The sequence below is a fragment of the Pavona decussata genome, unplaced genomic scaffold (assembly GCF_977016875.1).
Source record: "Pavona decussata unplaced genomic scaffold, jaPavDecu1.1 SCAFFOLD_37, whole genome shotgun sequence".
Lineage (NCBI taxonomy): Eukaryota > Metazoa > Cnidaria > Anthozoa > Scleractinia > Agariciidae > Pavona > Pavona decussata.
Window position 1 is genome coordinate 3,093,111 of NW_028145459.1, and position 18,737 is coordinate 3,111,847.

General features: G+C 38.8%; 1 protein-coding gene across 1 annotated transcript; it reads left to right on the forward strand.

Moving 5' to 3' along the window:
* Nucleotides 1-10,917: 10,917 nt before the first annotated feature.
* Nucleotides 10,918-12,361, forward strand: LOC146484062 (cholecystokinin receptor-like). Its single transcript, XM_085105490.1, has 2 exons — nucleotides 10,918-10,934; nucleotides 11,036-12,361. The coding sequence occupies exons 1-2, from the start codon at nucleotides 10,918-10,920 to the stop codon at nucleotides 12,186-12,188; spliced, it is 1,170 nt and encodes a 389-aa protein (XP_084961616.1). The 3' UTR covers nucleotides 12,189-12,361.
* Nucleotides 12,362-18,737: the final 6,376 nt, after the last annotated feature.

Sequence of the window (18,737 nt, forward strand, 5' to 3'; positions counted from 1 at the left end):
CGTAGAGACTTGTAGCAGGAGTGAGGGACTACGATGGGACGAGTCGAGGGGACAAGTCCTTCGGAAGGGTTTCGCGCTGGGTCCTGTCACACATCGCAAAACTTTCGTACGCTTTCACTGAAATTAGCGGAAAAGTAGAGACGAAAAAGCCACGGTCATAAATAATGAAACCGAATTTACTGAATTAACCGCAAAACATTGAGGTAAATCAGCTCAATACAACCACAATACAACTACTCGGAGTTCCTTTACAGAGTCGCGTATTGCTAATATAGAACCAACAAAAGCCACTATTCTATCAAGACCTCCAATGCAGACAAATGTACTAATTTTTAATCTTCAGGTCAACTAGGTAAAGTAAAAGATCCAATTAAAATTTGAAATAGGACTGTGGGTCACGCATTCTCTACAGCGGAAAAATTTGGCGGGGATTTTTATAAATTTGGCGGGAACTTATATTGCTAAACAGCGATTTTTTTTTTTAATTTGGTCGCAGGGACTTGTCCTTTTTCAAACGAAGAGGACATGTCCCATGGATGCAAACTGAATGACTGAATTCGACAAACATTTGGTCCCTGCGACTAGGCTTTTTGATGAGATTGATTAGCAGTGTATAAGCTCCAGTTTAGCTTATTGATGATTTATTTTTCCTTACTGATGAGATACACACACGAATATAACAACATACACAAGCGCGCGGTTCTAAAATGAAAACAAAAATAGCGGTAACTAAAGTGATACCGAAACGAAATGAAGTGAAATAAAACGAAATAAATGGAAATAAACAAAGAATAGAAGCTGGTACCTCATACAGTAAGAGATCCCCGGTAAGGAAACAAAATACACAGATAACCCTCTCGGTATAAATTTTTCCGCCCACCAGAGAATCATAGGAAACAAGTAGGCCCGCAATGCTTACAAAGTACTTGAATAGATCCTACAAGCTGACTTGGTCCCCCGACAACTCGCGGGGATTATTCCCTTTGTGTGTGACGGCCTATAACCCGGCCTTCATTATAGCAAATCCAATTTGCTCTGACGAATGTCTAACGCCCCAAACCTCTTTGACACGGCCAAATCACCTTATCAACTCTGCTGACTATAAACTAGGCAAATATATGGTCCAAAGAAACTCCGATTTCGCGGCCGTTTACGACTATGCTAGTAAAGTAGATCTTGGGTGGCAAGGGTTATTGGAATACAAAAAGAAAATTAGGGGTAACCGCGAATTTATCAGAGATAATTAAGATTCAGTTTGGAAAAAATACCACAAATTCTCTGATTGTCATGTACTGCATTCAAGCTCAGAGATGAATAATATTTTTTTGTTGGTTTATTGCCCGATAAAAAGTCATTGTAGATTAGAAATCGATTTTTCCCCCTGTAAGGAAATTGACAAACGTGTGCATTCCATGCAAAGGGCTCTTTGAAAACTCGCCAAATCTCGTGACAACTAATTAAACTAACCAAGAAACTACTTTGGCAAGGAATTACCGACCATCACTGTCTGGGATGCTGAAATGTGACCAACTGAGAACACACTAGAAAGGACTGATTTTTTCAATTCAATCTTTATTTACACACGGTTAAGAATTTCATCAGGTCGATACAATATAAACTACAAGATAAACTATCAATGTCAAAATGAATGAACGAACGAACGAACGAACGAACGAACGAATGAATGAATGAATGAAATTTTTATTTAAAACACGGTAAAAATATCAGCATAACAATAGTAAATAAAATATTTACTGGTTTACATATTTGCCGCGCTGGAGTCTGATACAGAGAGCCATTTATCAATTCTTATCTTGAAGTTTCTTAGAGATGTTGTAGTGCGGATATCCTCAGGAAGATCGTTCCAAAGAGAAGCTCCGCTATAACTGAAACTACGCTTCAGGTAGTCAGTTCTCGGTTTCGGCGGCGGTCTTCAGACTGCCGACCGCGACGGAAGCTTACCCATCCCGGAAGTGGGGGTGGAATAGGATGACTGAGAAATAATTCCTCAATGTCATCCGGCTCCAAAAAACCAAAAATATTAAATTCACTTTCCCAGTCGGGAGGTGGAGGGGGTGGTGGGGGATAGGAAACGGTCTCGAAACAAAATATGTTGGGCCCCCGCGGAGCTGGTCGGCCGTGATTATGGAAGTAATAGGTGACCTACAATGAGGACAACAATCTCTCATGTTCCCAACTGCGAAGCGGAAACATGAGAGAAGGCAATCCTCATGTCAACAGGATAAGGGTTTCGAAGGGGTTTCTTGTGGTATGAAGCAAATGAGGCATTTAGTCCCTAGAAACTTTTCAATGCGGGCGCGATGGCGAGCGGAGCGTTTTCTGCGACCAGGCATGATAAGTACTAGTGCAAAGTGTTTAGAAGTCGCTTTTTGGTTTCTTCTGTTTGCTTCGCAGGCTTGAACAGCACGGAAGACGGACTGCTCTCTACGGAGGGAAGAACTGCGCGGCAACTGAATGTAAACTGTTATCCGGTGGTTCTTGAGGCCACTGACGTCGAAACGCTCGTTGAGGCCCTCTGAAAGCGTCGCAGTTCGGTCCCGTCGGGAGCGCTGGTGTTTTGGGTGCCCGCTTGAACGTACTCTGGGTCGAAACCCGATTGGTCCACCAATTTGTTGAAACGATTTTCGTCTAACCAAGGGGGTTACTAGCTCAGCGTACTCCATGGGTTGAGTTCAATAGGCACACACAATTGTTTTTCAAGGCTTGTCTGTATTCTTACAAGTTCTCTTTACAGCTTCAATACAACATTCTCATGCGAAGAACTTCTCGCGTTGCTTTTATGTTGGTTGGAGTATGTATGATTGACAACCTACTGTCAAAAACTCATCAACTACTAACATAGGCTTACGTAAGCCCTTCTATGATTGGTTAGTTTTGGAATTGGTAATGGGTACCTTCCCTTTATTTACTGTGAAAAATGTACCGTTGTTTCAAGATTTTCACTAGGTTCTTCGATAAGTCCGACCAAAATAAAGCAACGGGAGAAATATAAAAATTACAAGGAATATTTGTATCGATAGAAACTACACATTCACAATCATGAGTTTGTAATTTACTCGGATGAAGTTTCAAGCAGTGTTCAGTGTTCTTGTTGTAAAACAACAACTTTCCAAGAAGAAAGGCGGTACTACAAGTCCACGCCTATTTCCATAAATTAAGGTGTACGTGTTTACAACTTTCAGCTACCTTATTAAAAATACAGTATGTGGTTACAGAACAAAAGTGTTGACATTGACAGTCACCTTCAAATGAAAACATCTAAAGATTATTGTTATTTAAATAAATACAGTAAAAAATAACTTAAATAACAAGATATCGGCTGGTATAGATTCGGTAAGAAACACTGAATATCTTTACTAGAAAACGATAAAAAACAAGAAGGATGGCCATTTCCAGGCAAATGCCAGCGAAAGGTTAACTTAAGGTCAGATACAATAAATTACGGCTTGACCTTATGTAAACAATGTATTGTTCTTGAGGAAAAACTTATTTTAAACATATTTGGTAGAAGGATCAATTTCCTGGGAAACAATCCAAATCAGAACACCTGCTTATACCAAATCTATACCAGGAGAAAACAACATTTGATCAGAGCTAGATCAGCATTATACTAAAACATAAATAGAAGGACAAACCATTGAACTTTTTTATATTTTTATCCCTTTGATTCGAATATTTGCGTAAATAACGCATATGTTGTATCGCTTCCCAACACCGAACAATAGATAAACCCAAGTAAACCAATAATAAAATATTACAAGAGTGAGTTTCTACATTGTTCGTACTTTTATTGTTTAACACTTTTCAGCGTCCTAACATCAACGACAGCAGAGCGTCGCCTTGGTTAACAGAATTAAGTCAAAGCTGGGACATTTTGTCGAACTACGTGTGCAAATTTACATAGAGCATTAGGATGTCCGTAATTAGTTCGCCTAAAAGCACAAGCATTTGGAATGAAGACAAATTGAAAAAACATCGATCTCTATAAAAACGAGAATACAGGAGGGAGGGAGCGTCTCTACTGTTTTCACGTATTCGCCTACGACCGACTCATCACTACCAGTGATCACTGGACCAATGTGAGCTTTCAAAAAAAAAATCCAAATGCCCAGGGTTTCAAGAGCTCATTCAAAGAATCAGACTCCCCTCCCCACTCATGTCCAATATACACAAACGGATACGAATCGTCAAAACACCCTCACCAATCGTACCATTGGTAAAAGAGTACGATTTGTCAAAGACGCCTTACGATTCGTACCATTGGAACGAAATGGTAAGCTCCTCATTCGATTGGAATTCCATTGGTGAAATGCATCTCATTAACAATTGTAAGCCGTGCGAAAACGAATGGTCGATTGGTACCATTGGTACCATTGGTACAAATGGAAAAGTAGTCAGTCGATTGGTTACGATTCGTACCATTGGAACAAATGGTAAGCTCCTCAGTCGATCGGTATACCATTTGTAAACTGCATCTCATTAACTGACTTGTAAGCCATGCGAAAACGAATGGTCGATTGGTACCATTGGTACAAATGGAAAAGTAGTCAGTCGATTGGTTCACCATTGGAATCCGGATCTCAAGACAAACGTCATGACTTGAATCTTCCTTGATATATAAGCGAAATACCTCGTTCTTTAATTAATGCATGAGCCGAAACAACATGAAACAAGCGCACTACACATGAATCTATCTCGTTCCTAAATCCACGAGCCGAAACAAGCATGCTACACATCAATATATCTCGTTCTTTAATGCACGATGAGCCAAAACAAGCGCGCTACACATGAAACCTCGTTCTTTAATCGATGAGCCAAAACAAGCGCGCTGCACATGAATATACCTCGTTCTTTAATCCATAAGCCAAAACAAGCGCGCTACACATGAATATAACTCGTTCTTTAATCCATGAACTGACACAAGCGCTCCACACAGAATATAACTCGTTCCTTAATCCATGAACCGAAACCGAGCGCGCTACGCATGAATATAACTCGTTCTTTAATCCATGAACCGAAAGAAGCGCGCTACGCATGAATATAACTCGTTTTTTAATCCATAAACTGAAACAAGCGCGATACGCATGAATACAACTTGTTCTTTAATCAATGAACCGAAACAAGCGTGCTACGCATGAATATTACCGGTACTCGTTCATTAATCTATCAGATCTATAAACCGAAACAAGCGCACTACACATGAGTATACCTCGTTCTTTAATCCATGAACCGAAACTAGCGCGCTACACATGAATATAACTCGTTATTTCATCCATGACCCGAAAAAAGCGCGCTACGCGTGAATATAACTCGTTCTTTAATCCATGAACCAAAACATTAGCGCGCTACACACAGAATATAACTCGTTCCTTAATCCATGTACCAAAACCGAGTGCGCTACGCATGAATATATAGAGGATATTACATGGCCGAGCGGAGATACGAAATTTCTCTTCGAGTGTTGAAAAATATTTCACGAGTGAGCGCAGCGAACGAGTGAAATATTTTTTAACAAGAATGAATATAACTCGTTTTTTAATTCATAAACCGAAACAAGCGCGATACAAATGAATACAACTCGTTCTTTAATCAATGAACCGAAACAAGCGTGCTACGCCTGAATATTACTGGTACTCGTTCTTTAATCCATAAACCAAAACAAGCGCGCTACACGTGAATATACCTCGATCGTTCTTTATCCATGAACCGAAACAAGAACGCTACACATGAATATACGAGTCATATTCATGTGTAGCGCGCTTGTTTCGATTTATAGATTAAAGAACGAGTTAAATTCATATGTAGCGCGCTTGTTTAGGTTCATGAATTAAAGGGTGAATTATATTCCTGTGATCCTCGTTTGTTTCGGCTCCGGGATTAAAGAACAAGGTACTTGATGTGTAGCGCGCTTGTTTCGGTTCATGGATTAAAGAACGATTTTGATTTATGTATAGCGTGCTTGTTTCGGATCATGGATTAAAGAACGAGTTATATTTATGTGTAACGCACTGTTTCGGTTCATGGACTAAAGAACAACGTATATTCACGTGTAGCGCCCTTGTTTCGGTTCATGGATTAAAGAACGATTTTGATTTCTGTGTAGCGCGCTTTTTTCGATTCATAGATTAAAGAACGAGTTATATTTATGGGTGACGCACTTGTTTCGGTTCATGGACTAAAGAACGAGGTATATTCACGTGAAGCGCGCTTGTTTCGGTTCATGGATTAAAGAACGACTACCGGCAATATTAATGCGAAGCACGCTTGTTTCGGTTCATTGAATAAATAACGAGTTGTATTCATGCGTATCGCGCTTGTTTCGGTTTATGGATTAAAAAACGAGTTATATTCATGCGTAGCAGGCTTGTTTCGGTTCATGGATTAAAGAACGAGTTATATTCATGCGTAACGCGCTCGTTTTCGTTCATGGATTAAAGAACGAGTTATATTCATGCGTACGCGCTTGTTTCGGTTCATGGATTAAAGAACGAATTATATTTATGTGGAGCGCCCTTTTAACGAGTTATATTCATGCGTAACGCGCTTCTTTCGGTTCATGGATTAAAGAACGAGTTATATTCATGGGTACGCGCTTGGTTCGGCTCATGGCATTAAAGAATCAGGGTATTTTGCTTATAAATCGACCTATAATCAAGTCATGACGTTTGTTTTGAGATGCAGATTCCAATCACCAATGGTGTTCCAATGGAATGCCAAGTCATTCCATTGGTACCAATCCTACCATTGGTACCAATGGACGAACGGAGTCCAGCTGTACTCAAACCGAACCGTAGTGAAAATAGTTTAAGTCCCCTTAATGAGATGCAATTCACCAATGGTGTTCCAATGGAATGCCAAATCATTCTATTGGTACCAATCGTACCATTGGTACCAATGGATGAACGGAATCCAGCTGTACTCAAACCAAACCGTAGTGAAAATAGTCTAAGTCCCCTTAATTAGATGCAATTCACCAATGGTGTTCCAATGGAATGCCAAGTCATTCTATTGGTACCAATCCTACCATTGGTACAAATGGACGAACGGAATCCAGCTGTACTCAAACCGAACCGTAGTGAAAATAGTCTAAGTCCCCTTAATGAGATGCAATTCACCAATGGTGTTCCAATGGAATGCCAAGTCATTCCATTGGTACCAATCCTACCATTGGTACCAATGGACGAACGGCGACCAGCTGTACTCAAGCAGAACCGTAGCGAAAATAGTCTAAGTCCCCTTAATGAGATGCAATTCACCAATGGTGTTCCAATGGAATGCCAAGTCATTCTATTGGTACCAATCGTACCATTGGTACCAATGGACGAACGGAATCCAACCGTACTCAAACCGAACCGTAGTGAAAATAGTCTAAGTCGCCTTAATGAGATGCAATTCACCAATGGTGTTCCAATGGAATGCCAAGTCATTCTATTGGTACAATCGTACCATTGGTACCAATGGACGAACGAAATCCAGCTGTACTCGAACGAACCGTAGCGAAAATAGTCTAAGTCCCCTTAATGAGGTGCAATTCATCAATGGTGTACCAATGGAATGCCAATCCATTCCATTGGATTCCGTTTGTGTGTATTGGACAACACTCCCCCTCCCATACATGGAAACTCAAAGAAACCGACTATTATATGTATCGGACAGTTTTTATACCATGAATTGTTGTTCATTTTTTAACTTCTAATGTTTAGTATATACTTGACCGTGGATTACCTGTAAACTAGTTGATTAAGGAAAGTGTAAATCCCACGTTAAATAAAGTATCGTTATCGTTGATAAAACCAAACATTCGTTACCATTCCCCCAACAGTCCCGATATGAGCAGAACTTATGCGCAGTGGCAAAAGGAGGAATAGTCCTTAATGAAAGAAGACAAATACAAGTTATTGTTTACTGGACAGGTGACAGGTGGCTTTCTTTTTATTTCGAGAATTTGTAGTTAAATTGAATAACATTCAGGTTACAAAATGATAACATCGAAGCTACACTCTGTTTGATTTTCAGCCGGACACTCACCCTGCACAGTAGATCATTTTATTATCTACCTTTTGTGTGGATGTTAATCTGATTTCCTACATCTTCCCAGTCTTTTATTGAGTTTACAATAGCAATCCGCTTATCACCGACATAGAATTGGATGTAATAGGTTTTAATCGACTTCAAATGTTGTTTTGAGGCCAGCAAAACAGGCCTTTTTAACATTTTTTATTTCAAATTTATTTCATAAAACTGAAAGACGGACCTGGTGTTTATGTTTTAGAGACGTTGATATCTTTGAAACCTATTATAAGTCTGAAAAATTAGGATTTCATGGTTCCGTCAGGGTCCGCGGAAATTAATGCACATATTTTGTATGTCATATATCTTGTTTATGCGCCACATTATCTTCTAATTTCCTTTCTTTACGACCATAAAAGGAAAAAAAAAAATAAACCCCATTATATCAGGGAAAGCGAATAGCTTGAACTGAAGCTACATTTTTTTTTTTAATTTTAATTACGGACGCCAACATTTCTGGGCGACAATTGCCTTTACTGCGGTTTTCTTTGTAAAGTACAAATTCAACATCAAAGGAGTTTCAGGTGAGTTATTGGTTATCTGTGCTATCACTTTTTCCTTTTTGTCTTTTTGTCCGATCTGGAGCAGTTTAAACAATCCTAGCTTACGCAGGGTAAGTAATATTTGATGGATCAGAGAATTAAGTCTTCAATGTATGTTTCATACGCTACACAGTTAATTCTCTGAGCCATCATTTGTCTCTGCGGCGGCACAACATTCATAATTAATATTTGCCTTGTTTCAAAATTACCATTCGCCACGCATTAAATTGCTTCGTTTCGTTTTGTCGGTTTTTGGTAGTCAGTTCTCGCAAAACACTCGCCAAATGTTATAACCTTTTTGATCATTACCTTCTAACCTGGAAAAAGGATTAGCTGTTTAACGAAACGACAATTGTTGGTGGAAAGGTTTCAGCTGAAGTTTAATGTTTTCGGGCGAGATCACAACAGAATCTTGTTATATTTTTGCACGTCTGATCAATTACGGAAACGAACAATTGTCTACATTGAACGACAATTCTTAACATAATGGACCTTATTTGGATTCCCCATGAAAGCTTGTGAATTAATAATCCTTTTCCAATAAATTTCAACATTTAATACGCAAACAGAAAAAAGTAAAAACAGGTCAAACAGCTGCAAGAGTGAGGCCGAAAGCTATCAATTTCAATGTGTCGGAGTGAAGGAAAAATACTTGCATTTTGGAGTGTTGCAAGTCAAGGAAATATAACCAGCACAGCAAATTAAAGAATCCATTTTCTTCATAAAGTCTAGAATTGATATGACTAATCCTGACATGTAGTCGAGAATTTTGCCAATACTTCCCAAAACCAAGAGGAAACTAAAAGAGGTTCAGTTATTGAAACTTAATTGCGTAAATTAAATGGAGAGCGGGAAATTTTATTGCGACAAAATTTGTGTTGCTGCTTTTCAGAAGACAGATGATGCAATATTAACCGCGTAAAGCTTCCGGATACGTAGTGGGACATCAAAGACAATATAACAGTGTTAACCTGGGAGTGGTTATATTGCCTTACGTAAGGAATAGGCCTGGGCAAACACGTCTTGAAATAACATTGTTTGTATGGAAATCCGATGTCAAATAATTTTCATAAAACATCGCTTCTGAAAAATTCATGAACAATCAATTGGAAACTATAGGCACTATGCAAATGATTTTACAGAAAATAACTGAGGAATGTAGCTGTGCTAGAAAGCATCTAGTTGCGTTTTGACATTTCCATACATTTGTCTGTATAGCGAACCAGCCGTGAACTGCTGCTAAAAATAGTTCGCGTGAAAAAAATACAGGGAAATGTATGGAAAGTTCAAAACACGCTGGACGCTCTCTGGCACAGCTACATCCTCCAATCTTTTTTTTTTTAAACCCTTTTCCTAGTGCCAAAAGTTTCCAATACATGAATTTTTCAGAAACGATGTTTTATGAAAATTATTTGACAGCGGATTTCCATACAGAAACTGTTATTTAAAGACGTGTTTGCCTACTCGTCAAAATGGCATCGAAAACCGTGATAAGGCCTATTCTTACGATCTAAGAAGTGGATAACGGTATCTGGAGAAGTAAGTACTTCATGATTCTAAAGGGGAAAGAGGACAATTAAGGACCGATGGTTAACAACAATTGGAGTAAGCAACGGCAAACGCCTTAATAGACAGACGCTTTTTCACCTGGGGAAGCAGAAAACAAATTTGTGAGGGAAAGGATGCCCTAAAGTGCAAATTGCTTTCCCAAAATCGACAAGAATTGATAATACGATTCTTTGATATCCTCCATCAAAGAAACCGTTGTAATTAAATGACACGTTTTTTTATTTCAAAAACATCAGAATTTGCATATAACTGTGCTCAAACAGTGCACCTAGTGAGAACATTATAAGAAGATAGTCAAAATATTGTTTCCCTTCCATTCTTGTGTAAACCTAATTTAAAAAAACGAGTTGCGCGTCCTAAATTAGCTGACAGGTTTGTAATAACTAGCCCAGGGAAAATGGTTGTCATTAAAGAGGACAGGGAAATTTTCAGGATCAATTTCTAATGCAGAAACAAAGCTGTCATGTAACCGACTACAGTTGTTATTTATTTTTCGAAAGATCTTCACAATTTACAAGCATGGAGCCAATTTTTCGTTTCCTACCTTTGTGCCCTTTAAAAGTGTGGTTTGATCGGTTTGGGAGTTACAAGGTGGTGTTTAAATTTATCATGCTTGACATATGTTGTTTATGAATATGCAGAGATATTTAAGTCCGCGAAATGATAAATCGTTAAATTTCAGACCGTCATTAAATTTGGCAATTATTTTTCATAGATGCAACCTCATGCAAGGTAAGGAAGACAGGAAGTAAATTTGGAGCAGTGGGGGAGCATTCAACGTAATAAAAAACAGCTTCTTCAATCTCACATTTAGGATGTTTTTCCCTCTGAAGTAAACCGACAGTGAAGCATAATGGCACCAACACCTGTGGAAATGAAACTGAAGGTTCCGTTGGTTTCAACAACACGATCAACACAAATGGAACTGAAGATGCTGAGCAGTACGAAGAACCTACAGGGCTACGTATTTTCCGTCTTGTCGCTTTCTCGTTAATAACTTTGGCTAGTCTGATCGGTAACTCGGTAATTTGTAAAGTAGTATGGAGTAAGCCTTCCCACAAACCGTTTTCATACCACCTCGTTGCTAACATGGCCTTTGCTGAAATCCTTAGCAGCCTCTGTTTACCTTTCATGCTGGCAGACCGGGAATTAGAATCCTCGAACATGATCCTCAATAAGATCAGATGCGTTTTGAATCCACTACAAGTGCTTTCATTAATGGTAGTAGCCCATTCAATGGCTGCTGTAGCATTCTATCGCTTCAGAGTTCTCATAAACCCCTTTTCACAAGCGCCGTCAAGGAACGTAAAAACTATCACCATTACCTGTTTGTGGATAATAGCGGCAGCCATCTGCGTGCCAACGTTCTTAGGATTCAAGTTAGTTAATGGCAAGTGTGATCTACAGCCTGTTTCGTCCAACAAGACACATGTGATTGCTATTTTTGTGGTAAATTTCGCTGTACCTTACTTTGTCATTTTGGTGTCTTATGGAGCGGTGGCGTTGAACTTACGAAAGCGAATCGTTGAAAAAGCAGCACGAGAAAGAAGCTCAGACTATTCTTTAACAGCTGTTGTTGAAATGGAAGATGCAGTTGAACTCCAAGGTTTGGCCGATAACAAGGAAAGACAAAGAAACTTGGCAGAATGTCAAAGGAAGGCTTTGAATGAGGCAAGAAACCGCAGATGCAGCAAATCAGAAAATCTTGAGAAAGATCTGCTTAAGATGATCTATGCGATTATTCTCATATATATGATATGTTACTTTCCATATCAGGCGATTTTTCTTTGGGAGAAAATTGCTGAAATCGATTCGTGGCAATTTTATTATCATGCGCTGTTGCAGAATTATGTGTTTCTTTTGACATGCATGCCTAGCGCGTTGCATCCTCCGTGTTACGGGACAATGAACAAGTTTTACGCCAAAGCATTCTCAAGGATTTTCCTTTGCAAAAAGACCTCAAATGCAGATCGTACAGTAAAATGATTACTGACCAAGTGTTATTTTCATTCAGATAATTGACAGATAAGCTGAAAGTCGTGTGGAAATTTAATCGTCTAAGTTTTCGTTCCTTTGCTTGGCAGCATTTTAATTTTCAAACTTGAGTCAAATTGTGATGCTGAATTTAACGCGCGCCGGAAAACTTCAACAACAAAGAAAGCGTGACATATTTTGTAAATATCTTTGTGTACATGTACATGAAATTTCAGTATAACATTATAAACCTGTTTAGTACCTTGCCTTTGAACCAGCAAGTTTTCAAACCAACTGATGTGTAACAAGCTACTTTTAAGTTTGAGATATTTATTAAGTTGCGCCTATTGCATGTCTTTGTGAGGACAGCATTGTTCTTCAAATAGCAGTCTTAGTAAAATTATATACAACGATTAAAGATTTAACTAGTCGGTTATGTAGATGAATGTAAGAAAGTAGCTGAAAGTCGTTTAGTTGAAAGTGTTTAACCAAAGGAACAGAATATGGTGAATCAATTAGTTTTAGTTTCTTTTGTTGGCTCCATTTGTATTCTCGTGTTTGATTCTCATGCTGAGCTTTAGGCCTACCCGGATAACAGAATTGTAAAGAAAACGCGACAACTGTTTATCTAAATATCCTTGGGTGCATATATTAAATGTTTAGTAAAACAACAAGAAACGAAAAAAAGAAAACGAACAAAAGAAAAAACAAAGAACGAAACAAACAAACAAAAACATGATTAGTGCCTTGCGATTTAAACTAATACGTTTTCATACTGAGTTGTGCTATATTCAAGAAACTTGTAGCCCGTTGTAGCTACCGTTTGCGAGGACACGGGGTATTGTAGCTCCGTAAAGAGCAAATTTTTGTAAAAAATCATATACATGTATTAAGGGTTTAACAAGTCAATCATGTAAAATCAATAAGTTCTTTAAGAAAGATTTAGCTATAAAAATAAACGCAACTAGAGCGAACGACGTTTCGAAGCCAGCATATCCATATATTTAATTGTGAATATCTCTGAACAGGAACAATGGAGCAGAGATACATATGTTATTTAAATGACAAGTGTTGAGATCATGTAAATGGCATATGGATGTAATCCTTTATGTGATGCTTTAATCCAGCCCCAGTTTGAGTATTGTAGTCCTGTCTGGGAAAATTGCGGTAAAACGTTGTTAGACAGATTACAAAAGCTTCAGAATCGTGCCGCTTGAGTTTTAATTTTCTCATGTTACGATGCTGATGCAGGGTTCTTAATACACAGCTGAATACAGCAACTTGGTTGGAAACATCTGTTTACTCGAGGGTGCTTTCCATTCACCAAAAATTCTCGGTTTGAATTTTCGGAAATTTCGGTCTCGAATGGAACAGGCTTATACTCGGTCATCACATGGTCAGTTTTTGCGTCAGGCTTCTTGACGCCGTTTATCGTACGTGTTCAAACAGTCCGACTGGAAACTTTTGAATGGAACACGAGAATTTTCGAAAATACCGAAATTTCCACTTTTCAGGAACACTGAAAAGGTTGTCCTAAATTTTCGAAAATCTTTTCCGGAAAAGACCCTATTCCATTCGATTCCCACCCGAAATTTTCGAAAATTTCGTCGAATGGAAAGCGCCCTCGGCGTTAAATTCAGAAAACCTTAATCGTATACAAGTCTTTTAAGACTTTTAAAATGGTCTAGCTCAGGAGTACTTATGCTGTAAGTTTGCTAAACGCAACAAAACAGGCTACTCCTTAAGGGACTCTGCGAACAAATAATGGTTGTTCCTTTGCAACGAACAAATTACAAAAGTGCAGCGCTCTGGAACCGCCTATCCTGTGATCCTAGGCAGGCTAACGGCACTTAATCAATTTAAGCAACTATTTAATCTCTACTTTAGGTAAGCTTGAGACACGGCATTCATGGAGAGCAGGTCAAGTTTTCTTTAGGTTTTAGTATTGTTGTTAAGGATTCTTATGATCACTGAACCTACTCGAGTAACGCAATACTCGCGTACCCTCATCGATTTATGTTTAACCAATTCTCCAGACAAAATATCTAATTCAGGTGTTGTGGACATTGGCATCAGACCACTGTGCCATTTTCCTGACACGCAAAATTTCACATTTCCGCTCTTCGCTCTGAAGTGCAACAGCTCAAGAATTTTAACGAAGATGAACTTTTACGTGATCTTCGTATGAATGAATGGAACCACGTCTCCATGCTCAATGACCCAAATGAAATGTGGAATTCTTGGAAACACCTTGTGATGAGTGTTATTGATAAGCACGCACCGTTGAAAACAAAAAGAATTAGAAACAATAGATCTCCATGGATTACGTATGAGTTGCTACGCGAAATTTACAAAAGGGATTTTTTAAAAAAGAAAGCTACATCTACAAATGATCCCCTGATTTGAAAAGAACTCAAAGACGCAAAAAATAAGGTAAACAAGAAGCTGTTTCCAGCTTATACTCGGGCCATATTTGACTGTGTGGTGCGTAAAGCCTACAATCTTTTAACAGTGATAACCTCCAGCACCGCCAATTCCCCCAAATAGATAGCCTGCGATGTTTGCCCCCTGGCGATCCCAGAATCCTCTGCGCATAACATAGGTCTGACGGTTGCTACCCAAGTGCAATTTCACTTCCGGTCAGCCAAAATTTTTTCGCGCGCTTTATTCGGCGCCGGCCCGTCGCCGATTCAAGTCGCCGTTGGCTGACCTCTTAAATAGAGGTCAGCCAAACTGAATAACATACGGGTTTTTTTGTTTGTTTGTTTGTTTTTTTGTGTGTGTGCGCGTGTGTGTATTTGGTTATTTATTATTTGATTAATTCCACGAGGATTATCCTCTTCAAGTCATAAGACCCTGAAAAATACACCCTTTAACTATTGTCAAACATACATTTGTTTCCTATTTATACTTTGCTTGGTTGCGAGTAAATTACTTGTATAGCGAAACGATTAAAGAAAAAATCGAGGTTAGACTGTTTTAAATTCTGTTCAGTTGTTTTTACATTCGGAACGAAAAGAAATAAAAAAAGGAAAAAGATAGTGCAAGGATAAACAATTTCCAACTGCAAGTGCTCTTCAGGGACAAATAGTGCAGTTTTTACTTCAAACCCGCGTCCCGCGTAACAATATTTACAGCATTTTTTTTTTTTTTCTGTTGGTTTGTTCCCAGCAGCTTCGTTTTGTCTGCGATTCTTATCAACCTGCCTTGCACTCTCATTGCAGATATTTCTAATTTATAAATGCTCTGACAACAATTAAGTTGTTTATTCATTCAAACTAAAGTGGTCTGCTATATCTATATTCTGTTGATTATGGCTTTTTCATATTCTATTTATAAATGATCTATCCTAAGAAGAAGGAAAAAAGAAAGAAAAAAGGAACGCAAACGAAATCAATTAAGAATAACAATTTTAGAGCCAATTCCCTCAGTACAAAACCAACATTGATTACCATCGACAAACACGCCGTAAAATTTTTAGTTTCAACCCCCACATATTTTTCTCTTTTTCTACATTTATCGTACCTACAAAGAAAAAACACACATTAAAGAACTCGTGATTTAAATTTGGAAATGAAAGGGCTTAACGCATGATCTCCCACAGCCCATGATAGCGGATGTGCACTCGTGACACGTGACAAGTAAATCCATGCAAATTACTTGCAATGCTAGTGTAGTCTTGCGTGGGCTGCAAAGCTGGGAAACCACACATTTCACACAATGCGTAATAGGTTTAGGATGTCGTGTTTGTCCTCCGTGTCGTCTTTTAACAGACTGCAATGCAGCAAGTATGCCTGTGTCCCTTAGTGAAAAACAAAAACATCTTTCTCGCCAGGCTTAAAAACATGCCATCACATTTCCTCAACAAGCGTATAGGCTCATAGAAATCTTCCTTTGCTACGTAAAACCCTACATTAAACCCTTTTTTCTGTATTAACAGTTTTTTACGGGGAACAAAGATGGCAGTTCTATTCATCGAAATGAGGTCCCTTTGCCCACGGTCGCATTTTCGATTGTGACCATGGGAACGATTAGCCATAACAACTTCGCACTCAGGATGTAATTATTCGGTTGTGAACCAAGTGGGTATATTAAGGGGAGGCCTGGATTCTGCTATGCGATTGATTGGAGAAGAACGTCGTAAAATACTTTACCTTGTTGAAGTTTTGAGTTAGCTTTCATGGTCTATTTTGTAGTCTACGTATTACAGTACACGAGTTACTCTTAGGAGGTAACAAAAAATGCGAAGAAGGAACAAAAAGAACAGGGTCATTTTTGTACATATTCCTAGAATCAGTAGCGAAGTCATCAAAATCAGTTTTCCACGGTGTGTTAACGTTTGGAGATCAAATTCTGCGAAAATAATTCAAAGAATCTTGTAGTGCAATGTGAAAATGAAAGCTGTTAGGTGTATGCTCACTGGGTGTTGTCAGTTAAAATCGATAATTCATGTGACTTTATCATAAAATAGATGAAACTAGTTGATTGTAGTTTGCCTTAACAACCGTGTTTTTGTTTTGTTTGGCAGGTTATTATTTTGTGCTCTGGTAGTTGTCATGTCAGCAGAATTTACTTGCACAACAACATATCTGGATAGCGAGAGCCTGGAGTACCAGGTTATGGCTGAAGACGTCACCTATGTGGTAAGAGCGTGTGAAATGATGGAAAGGGTGAGGAAATTCGGGAAATACGAGGAGGACGCAGGCCTAGATTTGTAGTCTATGTGAGCAAATTGTCATGAATGTTAATTCTTATTTTACGTAGTATATGAGAATTTACATAAACATTAAGCAAATTACTTGACTTTTTATTGGCCTTCCAATACTTTCGCTCGCCACCCATTGGTCAAATGGCGTCACGTGATGCAATTTGTCCCAACTAAAACGGGGACAAATTATGTGATATTTCCCCAAACTTTTGGTATCTCCAGTTTTTCAGCTTAAATCGTTTCAAGGCCATGAAACACCATTTTAAAAAACGTTCCAGTTGGGAAGGCGTTTTGCGACTGGTGCAGACGAGAGGGTCTATGGACGTAGTTGTCGAAAGTGATCGCGGAAATTAAAACAGAAAAAAAAAATAGCATCCAGTCAACATCCTACGCACGATTCAAGGAAAAACGGATGGCAAACACAATAAAACCTTTATTTGGCTTTAAAAGTATATTTGACGGATTTTTGTCCTTGGGCATGGTCTGTTCAATAGCCTCGTTTTTGTGACACTGTTTTCCTCTGGGAACAGGCCATTTTCGCGGACAAATATCCTTGTACTGTTAAGTATGTACCAAACTAGAGGATAGTATTTTTTTTTTTTTTTTTTTTTTGCGTTTCATCTCCGCTCGCACAAAAATTAAAGATCGTTGCTTCTATATCGTTTTGTTTCAATTTCATTTTAGGGTACCTATGCTCTGGAAGTCACCCCTGGATTCCCGTCTACAAAGCTGCTACGGTTCACGTATGTTCGTTTATTGGTAATCTAGTCATTTAGCTTTAATGTGCCCCAATCCCTCCAAAGTTTCTCTCCCCTTCAAAAGGATTCAAGATAAATTCACGGTCACAGGCTTAATGAGTGACAACATTAGTTATACCAACTAAAATTTATAGTTTCTCTTGCAGAAGATCTCTTTGACTTGTCACGAATCTCCTTCATAAGGTTCACGTACCCAAAGACTGTCCGAGTAAGAAATTTAAAACTCAATAACACGAGATCTTACATCTATATACAATCGCTATATGCTGCTAATGGCTCAAACATTCTTGTGAACTATTTTATTGACAAATAGTTGCTTTCCAGTAGGCTCCAATTGGTCTATTTCTTACGTTGTTTTCCGTTTTGGTTGATTGCTGATTCTCGAATTGGCCTAAGTCATTTACTACAAATCAATATATAGTTCCCTGCCATGTCGGTTCACAAATTCGGTATTTCGCTTGTCAGCATTTTCCTAAGTAGGTGCAATCAAAGACGACCATTAAAGCGTGATGACCTGCAGTGATACCAAACGATGTGCCCAAAGGCAATAGCAGCTGTTTTGCACAATTCGGAGAGTATGGAAGGAGGGCTTGCAGTGGGTGTGGGGGGTGGGGGTGGTGGGATTCTATTTTTCATCCCAATTTGTTTCAGAGCCCACTACTCTAATTTTTCGGTCAAAACCTCAGCGCCGGAAAAAGTTTTAGTTCCATGCGCTGTCCAGTATGTCTTACCCCTTTCCCTTAGAATAAGCGAACCTGACTCTATATTTGCCCCTTCAGAACCCTTAATCCACGTACGTCTTTAGCCCCCAGACACAAGGAGATGAAGCCAAATTGTCTGCAGAGGTCAAGATTTACTGCATTGAAGCGAGTGTTCACATCACTGCTGGTCTCACAAGTTAGTTACAAAGTAAAGTGGGTTTGTTTGACCCCCACTTCATCAAACTGCAATACTCTTGTAAGTATTGAGGCTTTGCAGCCATCCAAAGACTGAAGTTCATCCAACGCATGAGATTAATGCTTCAAAAGACAAATGCCTGTGCTTCAAAAATAAGTGAAACTTACAGCTTGAGTCACAATCAACAATATTCACAAT